Source organism: Diadema setosum, chromosome 15, assembly GCF_964275005.1.
Source record: "Diadema setosum chromosome 15, eeDiaSeto1, whole genome shotgun sequence".
NCBI classification, from domain to species: domain Eukaryota; kingdom Metazoa; phylum Echinodermata; class Echinoidea; order Diadematoida; family Diadematidae; genus Diadema; species Diadema setosum.
The window spans coordinates 9,810,399-9,833,254 of NC_092699.1; the positions used below are offsets into that span (position 1 = coordinate 9,810,399).

General features: G+C 37.5%; 1 protein-coding gene across 1 annotated transcript in view; it reads right to left on the reverse strand.

Moving 5' to 3' along the window:
- The window catches only part of LOC140238992 (uncharacterized), a 37,490-nt gene extending 25,623 nt beyond the window's left edge, over window positions 1-11,867 (reverse strand). The window contains exon 1 of the mRNA XM_072318888.1: window positions 11,264-11,867. Within this exon, the coding sequence (XP_072174989.1) occupies window positions 11,264-11,651 (388 nt within the window). The 5' untranslated portion in view covers window positions 11,652-11,867. The remainder of the gene's footprint in view (window positions 1-11,263) is intronic.
- Between the last annotated feature and the right edge of the window lie 10,989 nt (window positions 11,868-22,856).

The window sequence follows — 22,856 nt, forward strand, 5'->3', positions numbered from 1 at the left end:
CAAACATAGGTCTTGATTTTGATTAATTTCATCACCAAGAACTTAAAAAACTATAATCTCCATTTTAACTTATACCTGATATCTCAATTTAACAATTCTTTTTTTTTTTTCTTCAAAGGAGGAAACTTTTTTTTCGTTAAGAATACAGAAATGTTGCAGCAAAGGCACTACCTGGGGCCAAAACACGTCAGCGAGGCTCAGAATATTAAAACTTTTGATGCAGTCAGTTGGGCTCAATTATGGGGAAAGCAGATTAAATTGCTCCAAACTTGATATTGAATTACAAGCTATCACCAAACAGGCAATCCATTTAGAGGTTACTAGATATGGCCTCTTGACCTCAGCGCAGGTTGTAATCCCAAAAACAGCCATAAGCTGAGATACCGCAGCAAGTGTATCAAATGCCAACTACAAAAAGCCGGACGGCAAAGTGTGCTTTCTTTAAAATCCATTTGCGGGCACAGCTGCAAAGCGTTAACTTCCACAGCAGCAAAACCTACTGGGCAGATCTGTAGAATAAACAAACAGTTCCATATTTTACCTGAACCGTATAAAATGGTACACTGTGTACCAGAGCATCATGCTGATGACCAATCATGGACATATCAGACTGTGCACTAGTCATTGAATGAAAGTTTTACAGACAGCTGACTAATCTTCCATTGATTCCTTTAAAAAAAATTGTTGGTTTTCATGGTATACAAAAGTCTGTGCCTTTATGTATCACACTTTGAATTTCTTCCATATGAAGGAACAGACAAGTTGGATATTTATAATGATATTGAAGAATTGAATATGGACTGCAGTCTCACTACAATCATCAGTCCTCAATCAATGTACAATGTACATCACAGTACAGTGTATGAAAATTGTACATATAGGACTGCAATAGTCCACAGCAATTAATTTTTCCTGGAAGGTAATTACTCTATTCAAAGTTCAATACCTCGGTACATACATTGTACAACCCCTTTTATAGGCATACATGTACCAGAAACAATGAAAATAACATGATCTTTTGAAACTTAAAGTATGCATCTTCAGGTTTAATACCTGCTCCATCTAGTAAAAGCAGAATTACTTCTCTTCTTTCTTTCTTTTTTTTTCATCAGAACTTTAATGACAGAATATGTCCAGGAATATCACTGTCAAAAATATCCATATTACAGCTTTTCATTAAAAGAGTGATGCACTGTGCCTCGCTATAAATTACAAATTTATATTCAACAGCAACTTGTAGAAAGGTGCATGCTTATTGTCTTTAGTTCTTCACTCGTACATGTAGATACTTCCACAGCTAGAAAGGATTTATGTATTCTCATGAAATCATCCCTCAACGAAATCCTCTTTGCTGTTTGCTGTACATCCAGCACGATGTGATTTATCCCCAGACTGGGGGTAAATGCAGCTCACGTCAGAACTCATCATTCTGCCCATTCCCCGAGGGGAGAGGAAATCAGGCTTACACATTCTATGCGGATTTGTGGCTTTCCTGCATAGAATCTACATGTATGACAGCCTCCTAGTGAAGGAGCTATGATTTATGATTCTGATGATGTATCACAAAAGGAAAAGTCCAATTGTCTTTGAAACGAGTGATGCAGCTCATTCATCTAGGAGCTGCGTATAGTGTACATCTGCAGAGGCACCTCGACAGGACAAAAATAAAAAATAAAATAAAATGAAAGGGCAGACTTTCAACTGTTTTCCTATCATGATACAATGGTATACAGGAGATAAAAGGCAGCATCTAATCTGTGGTGTTTTTGCCCTCCCACAAGTACACTGCATACAAGTGATGTGCAATGTACATTTGCACAGTATATTCCCATTCGTATGGGATATTTGTTTTTTGGCAATAAGTGTACAAAAACTGTCTTTTAATTATCTACATTTAATAGCCTCCCTGCATTTTCAGACTCATCAACCAACACTGACTGCAACTTCTTGTATCAGCTTCCAGTTCAGTCAGGATTTTGGGTTGATTGCCATGGTAATTTGCATAGGGCATCAAAACCTTTGGAGAGCAGTCTGTATAGGCCTATTGTGTAAAACAAGCCGCTCAAAATACACAAACTCACCACCTTTTCACTCTTTGTAAGATGAGATTATTGCTTTTGCAACAGAGAATGGATGAGGAAAAAAAAAAACAGAAGGAAAAAAACATTGCCCCCCCCCCCCCCCCCCGTAACAGAAGGTATCTCATCTTCATTGTCGTTGTTTTGTGTTTTTTTTTTCTGAGAATTAACTTTCATAACAAATTCTACAAGCGTATGGTATACACTTTGCAGAGTACGCGAACCGACTACAAAAGAAGATGACTTTCTAATATGAGTGATAAAAAAAAGAAATCCACAAATATATCCCTATTCATTTTGTAAAAATAATCTGTTTAATCCTTGCTCACTATTGACACTACATATTTAAATGTAAAATTCTCCTCTAAATTCATATCTGTTTCAGATGACAGTCAAAACAAACAGTTCAAAGCTGGTATTGTCCTGCCTTCATGTATCTCTATAGAATTCTCACTGAATTCTTGATTGCTGCATACAGGTGTCTGTTTACGATTCAGTTGAGTGAAAAGTAAATATAAATTCGTATCCAGGACTTCAGATGACAAACAGACAAACATATAGTATATGGTTGTCATGACTACCATTATGCCATAGAAAAAGAAGCTACATTGTAGTATCCAGCACAGACACAACAACTCCAAACAAGTTCATCCCGTCCCCTCCTCCTCCCCTCCCCCTCCCCTTTCCCTACCCCAGCCACACTAACCAGGAATCTTTGACCTCAACTTGTGCAAGGAGTTCTACACAACCTGTTCATCTGACTTCTTGACTGCACACAGTCAATATAATTGTCATGTTGCCTACAGTTACCATCAAGTGGATCTCGTGCTTTCAGAGGAATGTAACATACTGTACAGTCTGTATAGTGTTCACATTGCTCATTGTAGGTTGATGAATTGCATGCCTTGGACTATAATTCAATGTTACATTGGTCTGTGGACCTGTGGTGTAAATCAAGTTTCCCCAAACACCAATGGAGGAGTATCATACAATAACCCTACACCCGTTGTATGGCCTCCCTGTATTCTAAGGAACACGAAAACAATGTACTGGCATGTGTATCACTGCTAAATTTCTGATATGAAGCATATTGCTGCAGAACAAAGCATATATTAATGTATCACCAGTGTATGACGAATGATTCAAATATCATGCAACCTACAATATAACCAATGTACATGTATGTGGGATTGTGAACAAAAAACAAACAAAATACATGGCAAAAGCCCAGTAAAAGTAACTTGGATGTCGTACGCAGCTGTTTTTTAATCATCCTTAAATTCACTGTCGACAGTGGGCAAAAAGGTTCTGGATCCCCTCAAGAGATGCACGAACAGAGAGGAGAATATTTTTAATTTCCTGTCATCTGCCACCATCCACACCGATGAAAAACTCTTGACTCGAAGTAGGGCAGGATTGAACAAGATGTTTAAGAGAAAGGGAACACAGAATACTGTTTGTAACAATGTTCATGGCATTGAACAGGTCTATGGCTGCATTCTTCATCTTTCCCATGTTTGAAACATGTATGTGTTTCAATACCCACTATCAAAATGCATTTGCAAAGGCCTTTTGGATCACGTTTCTTGAGCTGTTGCGTTTATCATCTCCATCGCAAGTAGAGAGAGAGAGAGAGAGGGAGAGAGAGGCCTTGTCACTGTGCAGCTCAGTTTGACCCAAAGAACAGAGATGTGTAGTTGGCAGTGGTTGGCATGGGTAGGTCTGCGCTATTAACAGGTTTCAAACTGACTCTGCATTTATCACCCTCCACAAAAACATGTTTCTGGCTCAAACATGTTTGCGATCGCACCTTTTTTTTAGGTGATCCGAGTATCCTCTCGGATCACCTTCTGTATCTGTACGGATTCTTTGTTCTTCTTTTTCTTCTTCTTTATTTCTCCTCAAAAGTTGTGTTTCGATTAGCTCAGAAAGTGTTCCTCCTATCAATTTCAAAATTATACCATATATGTATCATGTCCCAAAGTCGACAAATTTTATAAAATCATAGTGATCAGTCAACCGTGACGTCACTATGACGTCATTATATGAAAACACATTTTCATGCATATCTCATTAATGGACAGGAATTTTTCAATGAAATTTACGTCACATATATTTCAAGTCAAGCGCATTCTACTCATATTATCAAAATTCACATTTATTATTAAAAAGTGCGCGTACGCGCGCGTTGAAATATTTGTATGCTCAAATCGAGCTCAAATTTTTTTTGCACACGTTTCAGACCATTTGGAGCATTTTTTGAAAAATTGAAAAAAATGGACGGACGCGTACGCGCGCGCACATATACGCACGCACAGCTCATATGCAATAGAAATTTTCCGTTTTTTCACACGGGTCGGATGTCTGAAATATTAAGGAATGTTTCTACCAAGTTTCAAGTCAATCCGACTCAATATGACGTCATACGGGCCCGTCAAAGTTGAAATTCCGCGCGCGCGTCAATGGCGATATACAGTGCAACAATGCCAAAAAACCGCCAATTTTAAATCCAATTTAACTCGTCAGGATGGACGGTGACCCTCCATTTTCTTTACATATTTTGAAAGCTGATGAGTTGTACATATCATTTAATGGGTTGGCGATACTGAAAAAATGATAAAAAGATATCAAATTTCTTAATGAAGTTAAAAAAGTAAATTTTCAAAATGACGTCATCAAATTTCAAGTTCACTCGAGCGTATCTCACTTATCCTTTGCCAATTTTCACACAAATTTCAGTATGTTGTAGCTTATTAAATGCTTTCTCATTAATATAATAACAGCATTTTGATTGGATGACGGCATCACCTCGTAAAAATGGATTCAAAGTAATCTTGTCAAATTTGACCATTTTACGTGTTATCTCTATGGGAGTGCAGTTTTTCTGGAAATGAAAATTGACATGACTATCTTTCTCGAGCCCTATCTCACTTATGCTTCGGTGAATTCCTCCCAAATTTTAGTATGTTGTAGCTGAGACTTTGGACTATCGTAAGTGTGCCCTTGATTTTTTCATACGACGTCGGCATCACGTCAAAAAATTTGGTTGAAATTAAAGCTTATCTTCGATGTATTGAGATATTTCTTCCTTTCTGCAACTTTCTTTGCAATAACTCAAGAAAGACAGCCCCTATCACCCCCATTTTTTGCACATGTTTAGTTCATGTCACGTACATTATTTCATAAAATAACAACTACTTGATCGGACACCATCTTGGGTATGTAAATTAGGGTCAAAGGTCATAAATATTTCATCCTGTATCTTAGTAAATACATGTCCTATCTTTCCCATATTTTGCACACGTAAAGACCATGTTACAAGAATCATTTCACAAAATAACCACTTTTTGCTCAGATGCCATCTTGTCTGTGCAAAGTGGGGTCAAAGGTCATATGTACTTTTTTCTGTGTTTTCGTTATGACGTGTTATCTCTATGGGAGGGAATTTTTCTAGATGTGAAATTTGACATGATTGTCTTTATCGAGCACTAGCTCACTTACCCTTCGGTGAATTTCTCCCAGATTTTAATATGTTGTAGCTGAAACTTTCCGCTATCAGAAATATGCGTTCTGTTTTTTCAAACGATGTCTGGATCATGCTAAAAAACTTGGTTGAAATTAAAGCTTATCTTCGATGTATTCAGATATTTCTTTCTTTCTGCAACTTTCTTTGCAATAACTCAAGAAAAACAGCCTCTATCACCCCCATATTTTGCACATGTTTAGTTCATGTCACGTACATTATTTCATAAAATAACAACTACTTGATCGGACACCATCTTGGGTATGTAAATTAGGGTCAAATGTCATAAATATTTCATCCTGTATCTTGGTGAATACTTGTCCTATCTTTCCCATAGTTTGCACACGCAAGGACAATGTTACAAGAATCATTTCACAAAATAACTGCTTTTTGCTCAGATGCCATCTTTGGTGTCCAAAATGGGGTCAAAGGTCAAATATACTTCATTCTGTATCTTCGTTTATAGTGCATACGGAATTCGGTACCAAAGATGGCAGGTCTGACTCCCTTTTCTAAATGAGACTCCAAACATCACATGGCCAATGTCCTCTCAACACAGATGAAACCTGTATGGTCATGCCTATTGGGATCAGGACTGAAATCATTGATTTCCCAATAGATCGGATCACCTAATTTGTCAGTGTTGACAAATTCCGAGTCTAGTTCTTTGTTCTTCTTTTTAATCTTCTTTATTTCTGGACAAAATTTGTGCAGAGGTTAGCTCAGAAAGTGCACTGCCTCTCAATGTCAAACTTATACCATATATGTATCATGTCGCAAAGACGACAGCGCAAGTAAAATAATAGTGATCAGTCGACCGTGACGTCACTATGACGTCATTATATGAAAACACATTTTCATTCATATCTCATTATTGGAATGGAATTTTTCAATGAAATTTACGTCACATATATTTCAAGTCAAGCGCATTCTACTCATATTATCAAAATTCACATTTATTATTAAAAAGTGCGCATACGCGCGCGTTGAAATATTTGTATGCTCAAATAGAGCTCAAATTTTTTTTGCACACGTTTCAGACCATTTGGAGCATTTTTTGAAAAATTGAAAAAATTGGACGGACGCGTACGCGCGCGCACATATACGCACGCACAGCTCATATGCAATAGAAATTTCCCATTTTTTCACACGGATCGGATGTCTGAAATGTCAAGGAATGTTTCTACCAAGTTTCAAGTCAATCCGACTCAACATGACGTCATACGGGCCCGTCAAAGTTGAAATTACGCGCGCGCGTCAATGGCGATATACAGTGCAACAATGCCAAAAAACCGCCAATTTTAAATCCGATTTTACTCGTCAGGATGGACGGTGACCCCCCATTTTCTTTACATATTTTAAAAGCTGATGAGTTGTACATATCATTTCATGGGTTGGCGATGCTGAAAAAATGATTATAAGATATCAAATTTCTTAATAAAGTAAAAAAAGGTAAATTTTCAAAATGACGTCATCAAATTTCAAGTTCACTCGAGCGTATCTCACTTATCCTTTGCCAATTTTCACACAAATTTCAGTATGTTGTAGCTTATTAAATGCTTTTTCATTAATATGATAACAGCATTTTGATTGGATGACGGCATCACATCGTAAAAATGGATTCAAAGTATTCTTGTCAAATTTGACCAGTTTACGTGTTATCTCTATGGGAGTGCAGTTTTTCTGGAAATGAAAATTGACATGACTATCTTTATCGAGCACTATCTCACTTATGCTTCAGTGAATTTCTCCCAAATTTTAGTATGTTGTAGCTGAGACTTTGGGCTATCGTAAGTGTACCCTTTTTTTTCATACGATGTCGGCATCACGTCAAAAAATTTGGTTGAAATTAAAGCTTATCTTCGATGTATTGAGATATTTCTTCCTTTCTGCAACTTTCTTTGCAATAACTCAAGAAAGAGAGCCCCTATCACCCCCATATTTTGCACATGTTTAGTTCATGTTACGTACATTATTTGATAAAATAACAACTACTTGATCGGACACCATCTTGGGTATGTAAATTAGGGTCAAAGGTCATAAATACTTCATCCTGTATCTTAATAAATACATGTCCTTTCTTTCCCATATTTTGCACACGTAAAGACCATGTTACAAGGATCATTTCACAAAATAACCACTTTTTGCTCAGATGCCATCTTGTCTGTGCAAAGTGGGGTCAAAGGTCATATATACTTTTTTCTGTATCTTCGTTATGACGTGTTATCTCTATGGGAGGGAATTTTTCTAGATGTGAAAGTTGACATGATTGTCTTTATCGAGCACTAGCTCACTTACCCTTCGGTGAATTTCTCCCAGATTTTAATATGTTGTAGCTGAGACTTTGCGCTATCAGAAATATGCCTTTTGTTTTTCATACGATGTCTGGATCATGCTAAAAAACTTGGTTGAAATTAAAGCTTATCTTCGATGTATTGAGATATTTCTTTCTTTCTGCAACTTTCTTTGCAATAACTCAAGAAAAACAGCCTCTATTACCCCCCATATTTTGCACATGTTTAGTTCATGTCACGTACATTATTTCATAAAATAACAACTACTTGATCGGACACCATCTTGGGTATGTAAATTGGGGTCAAAGGTCATAAATGTTTCATCCTGTATCTTGGTGAATACTTGTCCTATCTTTCCCATATTTTGCACACGCAAGGACCATTTTACAAGAATCATTTCACAAAATAACTACTTTTTGCTCAGATGCCATCTTTGGTGTGCAAAATGGGGTCAAAGGTCAAATATACTTCATTCTGTATCTTCGTTAGTGCATACGGAATTCGGTACCAAAGATGGCAGGTCTGACTCCCTTTTCTAAATGAGACTCCAAACATCACATGGCCAATGTCCTCTCAACACAGATGAAACCTGTATAGTCATGCCTATTGGGATCAGGACTCAAATCATTGATTTCCCAAGAGATCGGATCACCTAATTTGTCAGTGTTGACAAATTCCGAGTCTAGTTCTTTTTTTTTGCCGTTTAAAAAGGTGTTTCTTACCCCATAATCAAAACACCTTTGCATGAATTTATGTATCAATTGCCAAAATCTCCCTGAAAGTTGTTTAGAAAATTACGTCAGAAATGAGTTGATAAATGCACCCACAGATAAATGAGCCTTCTCTTCTTCACATGTACAGTGTATACAAAGTTGCACACTTCAACTACACGAGGAGAATGAGACTGACAAGCATTGCTGCATGTGTACAATATCATTAAGATTAAATCTTCAGGCATGAAGACAGAGAGCCTACACGATGTGCATTTAAAACTCAGGTGTGTACACTACACGTGAATATACACAGTAACTTCATGCCCCTTGAGATGAGAAAGGAGGGAGTGTGAGTGTGATACACCGCAGGTGTACCGGTACACGTGTAGTACACACACAGTGACTTTACATGCCCCTTGAGGTGAGAAAGGAGACAGAGAGTCTACACACTGTATCAAGTGTAGTGAACAGACAATGACTTGATATGCCCCTTGTGATGAAAAAGAGAGAAAGTCTCAATAGAACTGGCCGGGCATTTCATGAAGCATTTTGTCCAACACAGTTGTCCCGGACAAATTTGCTCTCAGCCAATCAGATGCAAGGATTTCAGTAGCTTGTAACAGTTTGTCAGAAAAATATCCGACCAAACTGCTTAATGAAATGCCCCCCAGATTTCCCTGTGGTAGTATGATGCACAATAATACATCTGTACAAACTGAGCACATATCTGGACGGTCCTAGAAAATGGAATATAAGGTGCAGATTATTGACCAGCTTTCCATGAATTTCCTTTAGCGAAAACATTTTTATCTGAAGCAAATAAATCATGAAATAAGATGAAGAAAGAGAAAGAAAATCTCCAATATTTGTTCATGATGGAGTTTCTGTGAGCCTCTGTTCAATACAAATGTACAATAGTAGCTCTGAATTTATATAGCCAAAGACAGCCTGAGTCAAAATGTTTTTCACTTTTTTAAACTTTCTTTTTATCTTGTCAAAATGTCATGTGTAGTATATTGCACCACATCTTATCTTCATACATGTACAGTACATTCCCTCTTTGTCTTTGAAGTTGAATTTAAATGCTATCCGTATATTACTACTACTAAAAACAGCATATCACCGAAATGGGCACAGCTGCAACAATTTAATAGCCTATGACAGCTTGACAATTTAGATTCCTCAGTCTATCAAAACTAATGAAACTCAAATCTAAAAAAACAAACAAATTATAACGACAGTGCACATACATTGTATGTATTTATTGCTTGAGCTAGAATGTTTTCAACAGGCAGTCTGGTAATGTAAATTCCTGACTGGCTAATACTGACTTTAATCAATCCCTGACAGGGGATAATGCAATGAACAGAAGTACTGTAGCTGTAGGGGGGAAAAAATGAACAAATAAAAGAGAAAGGGAAATACAGCGTAAGAGCAGACAGACAAACACACAGACGGACACAGAGACTGACAGAAGGTCATAGAGGAAGGAATAGGATGAGAGAATGAGTTGGGCTGATATGATTTTTTCTTCTTCTTTTTTTTTTAGAGCAAAAAAAAAGGGGGGGCAACAAATATTAAAGGGAAGAGCAGACATCTTAAAATCACTCTTAATAAAGGAGTCCTGAAGGCAATATGTACTGTACAGATACATTGTACATGTAGCGTAACATTCTCATTATTCTGCATGGAGTAATGCATTGATAGCAAAACAAAGCAAAAACAAAATCATATTGTATACTCCAAACCTTTGTTTCAATATTTGCTCTGAATGCTTTACATTCTTGAACTTGGGAGTTACTGTTTCAATTCAATTTTAGTTAAAGGACAAGTTCATGATCACCTTCATAAACATAAGGATTGAGAGAATGCAGCAATATTAGTAGAACACATCAGTGAAATTTTGAGGAAAATTGGACAATCGACGCAAAAGTTATGAATTTTTAAAATTTTTGTGTTGGAACTGCTGGATGAGGAGACTACTAAAGGCTTGTGATGTCATATGAGTACAACAGTATAAAGAATATACAAAGAAAATTCAACATATTTTCACTTTTTTTTCGTATAATAAAAGAGTACTTGACTTGCCTCTTTCTTAGAAGGCAATGGGAATAATATTACCCATAACATATGTCAGTAACGAGTCAAGGGAATGTGTACTTTTTTCAAAAGATGAAATTTTGGGAAATTCTCTTTATATTTTCCTTATATTGTTGTACGCATGTGACATCATACACTGCAGTAGTCTTCTCATCCTGCGGTGACTGCACAAAAACTTCAAAAATTCATAACTTTCGAACGAATTGTCCGATTTTCCTCAAACTTTCAATGATGTGTTCTATTGCTACATTCTCTCAATCCTTATGTTAAAGAAGGTGAACTTGTCCTTTAAGTTAGGCTTACATGTACAATGTAGCAACACCTTCAAGTAAAACTTCAGATAAATATTCAGCTACAATGTAACAGTACACTGTACATTGTAATCTTTTATATCCCATTCCTCTTCTATTCCCTATCCCCATCCCTCACCCCCCCCCCCCCCCATCATTTTGCATTTTGACAGCTGGTCAGTTCTCCTTTTAACAAATGAGAGGGCAGAAAAGAGAACACTTCAATTCAATACTTGAACTTTGTTTGGGATGGTCAACTTCATACCTTTCCTGACTTTGGTCTTCATCCCACCTATGGAGCTTGGGGGCAGCACCGGGACTGCCCCTTTCTCCTCCTTGGGCGCCCCCTTGGAGACGACGGGGTGCGAGGTCACATGACTTTTGGGCAGGACGTCCTTCATCATGGATTGGCGCTTGATCTTTCGCTTGATCCTCACATTGACCTTTGGCTTGTGGTCAACTTTGATCTCCTGGCCATGGTGTGTGAACCCAGGGGGTCGCACGTAGGTGGGGCCACTGGACGTGCTGCTGCATGGGGAAGGGGGGATGTCCTCTTGGTCCGACCCCTCCCCCTCGCTGGAGCTGCTTCCGCTCAGGGAGCAGGTTGGTCCCCGCTTGCCGCTGTTGGGCAAGAGAGTCGATGGCTTTTCCATCTTGTCCTCCTCGGGAGAAAAGACAGACAAACAGACGGTTTGCCCGCCGACAACAACAGTCTGCGATGAAGCAATCACTTCACACGAGCAATAAACGTGCCTTAACAAGTAGTAAGCCTTTCGGTCTGGAAAAGTGCTTTGGCCAATCAGCGCTGAGCAGTGAAACAGACATGTCTGAATGCTGTCCTAATACACCACAAAGTCATTATTGAGCGATTGCTGTTTACTTCAGATCTATCTAAACTTTCTTCCCAGCACACATACACTGTATTAAAGACAGTGTATGTGTGTGTGTGTATGTGTGTGAGTGCACAAGTGTGGTTTCAGCAGCTACATCACTGATACCACCACTGCACAGCAAAAGAGATCGTGCTGGGATGTAAAAATCAGAAGCACCAAAACATGCTGTCTGGTGTCCAGACGTGGTGTCCTGTTGTAGACTGGTGTCCAGTTGTACAGTCGGCAATGAACGGATTGTATCCCAATTCTTGCTGGAATTCGGCTACAAGGACAACGCTGACCAGGACCACCCACAAACAAAATATCCTCAGAACTTGTAGACTTCACAGCAGTGGAGCCTTCGCAGAGGAATATCAGAACAGGATTTCACAAGCATCCAGGCAGCGCCCCCTCTGTAACCATGGCGATTTGGCAGTTACGGGAAGATGGGGAGATGTTTGAGTGTATCTTGCAGGCAAGGGAATGAATGATCCTCAGTTGTCCTTCACGAAGCCTGCACTGATGCAAGGAGCTCTATTGTCAAGTCAACGGTTGTTGCACTGAAAATAGGGAAAATAGAAAACAGGGAGAAAAAACAAAACACACATTGAAGTATTTTTAGTGACCACTGCCTACTTGCAGATTTTTCACACATAAAATGACATAATATTAATAAACATGCTTGTACAGTATGTAAAACTTCATGTTACAGTACATTACACCAGTTGGTTGAACAGGATGCACATTACAGTTTATGTTTGTTTGTTTGTTTTTTATGCACAATCACAAGCAGTTTAAACAACTGCTGTTCATGTTGCTGTTATCTTCTTTTTTTTCCTCAGAGTACATGCTGTAGGCCTACATTGTGGTGGTGCTTAACATTTTACTGTAAAACAAGGAATGCTCACGTGCATTTTAATTTTGTGAATTTCACAAGAGCCAAGATTTGCGAAATTAAAATGTACGGTACGCGAAAGTTCTTGTCTACACTATATGCAATGAATGTCAGTGGCAATTCGCAAAAATTTAATGCCGCGAAAAAGGTCATCGGCTCCAATTCGCGAAAATTTCATGCCACGAATATATCATGTTTTACAGTATTGTAGTTCGTCCAAAGTCACACAAGATAATTTCATTTGGAGTTTTTGGATGAGTAAGATCCGATGGCAGTTGTCAGATTTTATAAACTTTATTTCATGAACCTTGCTTTCTACAGCAGCTTAAACTTGTGTATTCTCCAAACTGTAAAATGATTCAATCTATAAACTTTGTGCATGTACACCTGTACATTGCATACAAGATTGGTGGAATCTATTCACAGCTGTCAGTATGGAGTTCAAAAACTTATATTGTGGGCAACAAATATTTCAGGATCATGCTGGAAAAAGATAAAATATCAACATGCATGCTGATGAATTACTAGGTAAGGTCATGATTACAAATCTAACACAATCAATTGGCTTTACTGTGGTTATATCAGGCATGTTGTCATTAAAAGATAGCCATCTCCAGAAAATGAAATCAAATCGTTGTGTTCAAAGCTCAACACCACTATTAAGTAGTAACAATAACAATCAAACAATCAATATGTTTGCCCCACATACATACAGTCAGGCACTTTAACAGCTCAAGGGTACATCCGTATGATATGTCTGATAACGAAACCTGGCACTATTTAAAGGTTCTGTTTACCTTTGGGAGCAGCCATGATTTAAAAAATGTTCAAGATATCACTTCTGATGCATAATTATGTGTAGATCAGTTGTATCACAAAACATCCGTACCTGCCATATAAAATGTTTGCAATAAAGTCTTAAATATCAGAAGACATCAGTATTTTTCTCAATAAATTGTAACTGTAGAAGGTTCAGTCTGGAAACATTTTATTAAATAACTATTGTTCACATATAGCTAACAATACTTCTACCATTGATTTTACTGATTCAAATTTTTACAGTGGTTGTTTCTATCCCTATTAAACTCACATTTTAGAACTATTTCAAAGCACTAAGGCTGAGGTTTGTTTCATATCTGCAAATGGCAAATTATGCCTTTAAAAGTATTATTTGGGTTCAGCTGATCATACAGTGTATCACATAAATGGCCCAGATTTTGCATACAGAGTACAAATGTTGGTAATCTCCAATCACCAAACTTGCCAGAAGTTCGATCATGCTATAAATATTAATGGGTTCCTGGGGATGTTTTTAAATCATCTAAAATTGTTTACAGGGTGAACAATATCTCTCTGAAGCACACATATTTTGTAGACCTACACAAATTCCTTGCATTGTGCAAAGGCAGTATCATGGCTGCCCAAATCTATATGAACCCATGGACATTACATGTACTTTTCATTTTACTTAAAAAAAAAAAAAAAAAAAAAAAAATATATATATATATATATATATATATTTTATATTTTATATTATATTTTATTTTATATTACTGGTGGTAAAATTATTTCCCTCAATCCAGGAGTAAGTACACACATCTACATCTGTAAGTGTAATTTGCAAAAAGCAGCATTCTATGAATTTTCATCTTTTCTTTCAAAAAAATGGAATGTTATCTAGGTATTAATACGGCACAGCAACACACTTTACAGTTTGTAGTGGGTCTACATACATTGTACACTGTATGCATTTGCATTTTTATTTCATTTTACTTTTCATTTTACTTAAAAAAAAAAAAATATATATATATATATATATATATATATATATATATATATATATATATATTATATTTTATATTATATTTCATTTTATATTACTGGTGGTAAAATTATTTCCCTCAATCCAGGAGTAAGTACACACATCTACATCTGTAAGTGTAATTTGCAAAAAGCAGCATTCTATGAATTTTCATCTTTTCTTTCAAAAAAATGGAATGTTATCTAGGTATTAATACGGCACAGCAACACACTTTACAGTTTGTAGTGGGTCTACATACATTGTACACTGTATGCATTTGCTTGTAGTGCATTTGCTTGTGGTGCATATACAATGTACTTGATGGAACAATGTTGTTTGGGTGACCAGACCTGTAGGATGTTGCACACAGAATGTACTCATACCAGGGAGGTGAGTCCTGCTCGTACAGAGAACTGTTCAGAAGACATCTATTACTGTATGTTTACTACAGTTTGTCCTCGATTATCCGGCCTCCTTTTATCCAGAAATCTCTATTATCCGGACACGTTCACGCAGTGAAGGACTTTTTTTTTAAAATCCAAAAATTGAGAAAAAACAGTGACTTTCATGGATCTATTTCACTAATTTCATAAGATGTGCATGATAGGTTTCTCAATATCTAATGAGTTAAAACATGTATGATTTTCACATAAAGATTTACTTTATTTTTGTGCAGAAGGGACGACAATTTTGCGCAAGCTACAGTGTAGCATACAGTACACCACCGTTGCAGGGTACGCTACATGTACCTGCCTAGCTGCCAGTGCACTGGGACGGCAGCTTGGACGGCAGCTATTGTGTCTCCCATATCCGGCCAATTCACTTATCCGGATGAGCGCCGGTCCCCAACATGGCCGGATAATCGAGGTCGAACTGTATTCCATAAGCTGCTGCCACTTGTCATCTCTTTCCCCCCCCCCCCCCCACACACACACACACAATGTCTGCTTCTGATTATAATGCCCATGAAATATGACCTGTTTGTTTAGTCCAGCTGAGCATGCCCACATTGCTACTGAGAGCTCGGTCTGTGAGAGTTGCTCAGGCACAATTGCTTAATTTTTCTTTTTAGTATATAATGTGTACTGTATGTAGTATCTGTCTGTGTGTGCGTGCGTGTGTGTTTGTTTGTTTGTTTGTTTATTCATCAACTGGTATGCACCTACAGTGCATACATGAGTACCGGTAAATACATTGTAATACACATGTATAGGTGAGCACACATACATGTACATTGTACTCTACTGTGAATGCTCATGATGTACATACTTTGCCTCCACACATGCATGCATACTACACCCTGCTAATGCAAGAATTAAAAATCCCTAGAGAATTTTAGCTGGCATTGATTAGTTGCACCTTCTGTAAATCCCCACCCTTGACCCCATCTCACCACATTTCCCCAATTTAGCTATCGTGTAATAATGAACGAATGGCAAATCAATTTTCAGCTGGTTTAAAAAAAAAAAAATAATGATAAATAAATCAAATTTGAGAATCTGCCCAGTGGTGCACTTTAATGTATACAAATTAAGGATCATAACCACTGGCATATAGTTTTTGAAGCTGGATTGAACTGGAGAGTAAAATATCTTTTCATTATGTTTCTCCAGAATTGTTCACAATTGTTCAAACATGTCATACATGACTTAATCAAAACAATAAAGATTTCAGGAAAACAACTTCTGAAGTGTGGAGTTCGGCACTACAGGACTAATCTTTGCAAGTCAAATTGAAGCAATGAATGTACGAAAAGGGTCTTTGAACCTACTGTAGACTACGCACATCGTAAAGTAGGTTTGCCCTCTCACATACACTGTAAGAGATTGTATGGCTGCTCATTCACTTCCATTCCCTTCACATTCATGAAAGTGACCCATTGTTTGCCATCCCCTCCCCCCCCCCCCCAACAAACAGGATGTGCCATGAAAAGCAATATAAAAGCATGAAGCACATCCATGATGACAGTTTTATTTTTAACTTGAGGGAATTATTCTATCCTATGATGAAAACAAGGTTAAAAACATCTCACGCAAAATCTGTGCTTAACTGAGGAATCTGATGAGAAGATCACGTCTGTACCAGCAGGTATAATAGAGTAAATACATTGTAACAGAAACATGGTTCAATATGCCAAATCAAATCTCCATATTTGTTGTTTATTAAAAACAGGTCAAAACAATACCTTATGATCAGGGCACATACTATATACACTGAATATTTCGCGAGGTTTTTATTTTTGCGAATTTCGCAAGTTTGGTGTTATTCGCAAAATTAAAGAGGGTTATGCGAAAATATTGACTCTGATGCCATGCCAATGAAAATGTGATGTACACTGTACCCGTGTACACTTTTGCATTCAGTACAGGCTCCATAATCGCGAATTTAACCACTCGCGAAATCATTGGGGATTCCTGATTTGCGAAAATTTAGACCCGCAAAATATATGGCGTGTACAGTAGCTGGGGAATTAAATTCAGATTTAATTACCAGTATATAACTGAATCACGATCATCAAGATTTATGAATATGGACTGTTGCAAAGAGTTCAGTTCTTTTATGTAAAAAAATCAGCAAATCTAAGGTTCTCTTCATTTACAATTCAAATTGCTTAACTTACTACTGTGCAGTATAATTTCATACAGTGCCTTCACTATACAGTTCTGTACAAGCCTGTTTATTCAATGCAACTTTTCAAAAGAACAATACTATCAATAATCTACCCTGAAAATGTATTCGATTTGTAATGTTGTACTCCCTCCTCCCCCCCCCCCCACACTTACGTACTTCAATACATATACCGTAGTTGATGACCTTGCTAACCTGCAACTTGCAGTTGCACTTTTTATGTATATTACCCGAGAATGCATTCTAGTCGTAGTGGGTACACTAACTGTTAAAATGTAATAACATAGATTTGTTTTGGGTAGAACTACAGTCTAGTAGGCCTTTATATACACTTACAAAAACTGAACAAGTCAGAAATAACGTTAGAACCTAATACTAGTAATAAATACAAGACAGTCAAGAGTCAAGAAGAGCTGATCTCGAGTAACTGTCAGTTGTGGTTCATGAATTCATCCAGTTATACTGTATAATCCATTTTCCGATTGGATTCCAAAAGAGGTATTGTTACATTGTAGCAGCCTGGATTTGTCATCCCCTGAAATTATAATAACATGCAAGATTTGAGTATGTGGCAGGAAATTGAGAATACTTGAACTAGATGTCTATTGGCATGATTGGAGCGAATGTTGTCGACAATGTGAAATCTGACACCACAATCCTGGGGAGATTGTTGGGCCACGTACGCCTGTGTCGCAACTGTCTCGAGTAACCCCACTGCCTACTACTCGCAGATGTACCTATAGTGTATACTCATGCCTCCCTCACTGTACAAACACACAGCGACAACGAACCCCGCTCCAGCGGGCTGAGCAACCGATGTAAACACGGTGACAGACTCTCAAACCGAGGCAACAAGTCTCCCGCGCACACATACAGACACGGACGTCAACTACATTTTCAGCTGCTTAAAATTTATTAATCACTCCAAACATGATGATTACGTCGTACTACAATAATAAAGTAATATTCTCACCGTTTGTCGCCCTGCACGTTTATAATCCAGCTCACAAAAGTGAGTTTCCAGTGATTTTACTGAGCTCTTTCGCTGTCTATCCGGCGCGAAGCACGAAGAGATCCCAACCCATGCCCGTTGCTTATAAACATCTTTCTGTAACTAGGGTTGCTCACACAGTCACATGGTACGAGCGAGGATAATTGATTGGATGCTGATTACGTCAGTGGTATAGAATGAACTGATTTTATACGCAGTGCACGTGTGTAGTGCCTGTAATTAGATGCAGGGACTCTACCGTGTGTAGAGAGGGGATGTAAATAGTGTCCTTCGTCAGTGATTGAGCGGACAGAAATCAAAGATACCGTTCATTGTACGTACATTTATCATCCTCTTTCACAATACGGCTTCATCTGGTTTGCACTAACAAGGAAGTAAAGCTCACTGAGAGAAGTTCATTGTCACTTCTTGAAGATATGTACTTCTGCAGTGGAAGAAGTGAATTCGAGCGTTAAACTCGAAATAATAAATTATCTTGTTGATATTCAGTAAGATAAAGAGATCTCTCTCTACATTGTTTTTTTTTTCTCTCTCTCTCATTGATGCTTTCAGCATGTACATACGCAATGTCTATTGCAACACCAGTGAGCTTTAAATCAACGGCGCGATCGCAAGACGACGCAGCTTGCTTGCCTTCCCGGGTTGAACGATGAAAAGAGCTGCCTCGCGCATGTGCATGACACCATTTTAAGCTTAATTTTTGTCGTCTCTTATAGCGTTCATGTCAGATCTAAACTCTGAGCTCGCTATTTTACAAGATAGACAATGTAAATCAGATGTACGTTTATTGTTGTGTTGTTGTTGTTGTTGTTAGGCTTTTTTTTTCGGAGAGGGTTCATTAAGACCCCTTCCAATTCCAATCAGGAGGTGGATGGGGATCGCGGGACAGGGGTGGGGGTCGGGGGCGGTTGACCTGCTCCGTAAGCCGTTAAACCTCAGGCCTGGCATTTTGTGACAAGCACCCAAGTAAAGAAAAAAAAAATACAGCCTAGTTATTATCAAAATATATGAAAGAAAGTGCATTTAACACACACACCCCAAACACCAGCCACACATCCAGTCACAGCATTGTCCCTTTCCATATTATTTTTGTGATCTTTCCGTAATCTAGAGGAAAACAAACCCATCTGCTGAGCTTCTACTCCACCTTAATAGGCCTAGACATTTTTGTTACAAACTCAGAAGTTTAATCAATTGAAAGTATAAAATCAATTACTCTAACCCTTGTCCACCCCCTAGTATTCCTCTTTTAGTCGCTCTTAGTTAGGATTGAAACGTTTAAATTTCTCAAGACACATTAGTCTTGTTTTATCACATTTTTTTTATTGTGTCGAATAATTCTATTTGCTTTTGTTTTGTTTTGTTTTTGCTTTGTTTATTTGCTGTGCATTTACATGTTTGTTACTGGTTGATTATGCACTTGTAACCTTAAATTTGTTCTTGTAATCTTCATTTGGGGACTGATAGGGGTATAGCTTTCATTACCTGACTGCTTTAAATTAGTAACGAAAGGTGCTCACAAACACGCACAAACTCAAACACACAATATGTACATCAGTACCGTAATGCGATGATTCAATCTATAAAGTATACATTGAACAGCAAATCATGGGATATAACATCTTACAGGGAAGATCATGTGGGGAAAAAAAAATCCTGGTCTCTTCGCCGCTGTGGTAGTTGTTAGAAAAGAGAGGGCGCTATTCTTGTGTTGTACCCACACAACAGCGAACTTTCAGATTCCGGACGATACCGAATTCAACCAGTGTAGTCTGTGCATGGCACGCGAGCAGTATAGTATTAGGAGAATGACATGTCGACCATAGATATTATTTTATTTATTATTATTTTTGTGGGTGGGGGTCCTTTTATCGTCACTTTTAAGAAAACACACACATTCAGAGGAGTATTCACGAACGATGTGCACATGCAGTGGAACAGAAGAGAAGTGCAACTGTGATAATTACGGCTGAGTAGATTAACAGTGCTGTGTTCATGGATAGCTGGATTTCATTCCTTCCTTCCTTCATTCATTCATTCTGGCATTTCCAACAGAAACACATACATTTTGTATAGAAAGTGAATGCATTCCGAAATGCATGCAGAAGTACATTATAACGTTGTATGCAATGTACAATAAACGAAATATTAATAACTTTGCAAAAATAATAACCAAAAGTATACAAATATTCTGGAAATAGGGAGGAAAGCTAAAAAGCAATGATCGTAAGGTGGATCTCCCACACGTACTACAACAGGCAACATGACTGATACACTGTTATATAAGAAAAGCGGAACTATTTGTCGTAAAATGTCGTGTATCAGAATGTATGTGATATTACTCCAAAACCATTACTTTGGTTTTGATATAGTGTATTAATAACCCCATATTCCCTAAAAAAAGGGGTAAGAGGAATTAAAAAGAGTGCATAAAGAGTGACAAAGTTTTGCAACAGACTTTGTATTCGGTAATATCACTGTTTACGTCATGATTATCATGTAAACAGTATATACCAATGCGTGTGTGTGTGTGTGTGTGTGTGTGTGTGTTCATTTTGCTCCACCCTCTTTCTCTCATTCTGTCCCTCCCTTAGCTCCCACTCTCCCTCTCTCTCTCCCTCTCTCTCTCTCTCTCTCTTTATCTATCTCTGTGTCTTTATCTATCAAGCAATCAATCTATTTATCCATCAATCTAGCTCTATCTATCTATTCATCAATCAATCAATCAATCAATCAATCAATCAATCAATCAATCAATCAATCTATCTATCTATCTATCTATCTATCTATCTATCTATCAATCTATCTATCCATCTATCCATAAATTTATCTATCTATCAATACATCTGTCTATCTATCTATCCATTAATTTATCTATCTATCTATCCACCAATCAATCTATATATCCAATCTATCTGTCTGTCGATCTGTCTCTTTCATGTGAGGGAACGATGACGAGCTGCACTGAATGGAATAGCGTCGTGGTAGAGTGAGTTTTGCAGGAAAAATAAATTTAATCAGACTTGCAGCAGTATACTGTGTCAGCTATTAGACCGAATACAAATTAAAACAAGTTTAATGAGTCCAGTTCAGGCAGTGTTTAAATCATACAGTCACTTGAATTGGCATAATGAAGTCACAATCGAACGTAAAGAATATCTAATAGAACACTGTTGGCACTCCCTATATTGGCACTCACTTCGCAATTAGGACTGGAATAAAGTTGGACAGTTTCCCAACCAGATGGCAAAAGGGCAGATCGAACTAAAACCAATAGTATACATTGTTGAACATTAGTAGACCTAGTATGTAGACTATAAGAATGTGAGTATTATTATTATGCGTATGATGACTTTCACATGAAACAAAGGGGCAAGATTGATAGTAGCTTATGGATAACAATAATTGGATATTCGTCATCGATACTAGCTAAGATTGGAAAGGGGAATGTTTGAACAACATCTGTGATGATTACAAGACTTTGTGAATGAGAACTCGACATTAGCAGTGGCCCGGTGGCCCGTTCACTGATATAGTGACACTCAATATAACCACCATCACACATCAGAGTTTATTTTCCCCTGCTCTCTTCGCAGCAGAATTTGTATTGTTACGAATTTAATACGTCCCTACCTTTTCCTCGGGCCGGCCATCTTTTCAAGCAATGCTATACAATGGCGGCCCTCTGCATTATCGCTTCTTAAATGTAATATTGTTATTGTAATCCCTGCTGCATAGACATGCATACTGTAATATTATATCATTAATTTCCTTTTATATCGTTGTTTATGCAAGTCAAACGACTCTGTTTCATATATACTTTGTATGTTTCCCATGTTCATGATTATGTAATTTATGTATATATTGATTTGCAGAAAATAAAGTATCTATCAAACAAACAATACTATTGGTGCGTTCATCCAGTTTCCAGGTATCTTAACCGCTGGGTGAAGCAACCGATTTTAATTGTCCTTTACATGAAAAGTTGAATAACGTTAGTACTCTTTCAGATTTTTTTTTTTCTCTCTCTCTTACTTTCAAAATCTTGTGTTTTTGAGAGAATGGGTTCGCGAGATCTTTGGTATCAGTTCCGGCATAGATTTCTTTCACAACAGAAATAAAGAATTTGTGCTGCTGTATATACTTGCCCAGACAGTGTTGCAAAAAGTCATATAGTTGGACTATACGTTGGACTATCATATGCAGCATGAAAAGAGTTTCACTATAGAAGGTAATGTCTTAAACTGCGTGTTAAACATCAGTGGGAGTTTTAACGCGATATGACCAAATTAGATATTCATTTCTAACAACGCCGGAATAGATTTTTAAATTACGATATGATTTTTGAATGATAAATCATTTTTATGAATCATGAATTGTTCTTCTTTACTGTACATTGTACTACGTTTTCTTAACTTTAAAAATGGCTAAGATTAAATTGCAGCCAAATTAAGAGATAACAAATACACATTGCTCCAAATTATTTTGGTACATGTAGTTTATATACTCAGTTTTGGAATAAACGAGTTGAAATCAACTTTGTCAGTCAGACCGGATTAAGCTTATTTACACTTTAAGGAAAGCATGAAAGAGTCAACACACACTGTTCCCTGGAATATTTCTTAAGTCTATGTCACAAACACTGCGTGT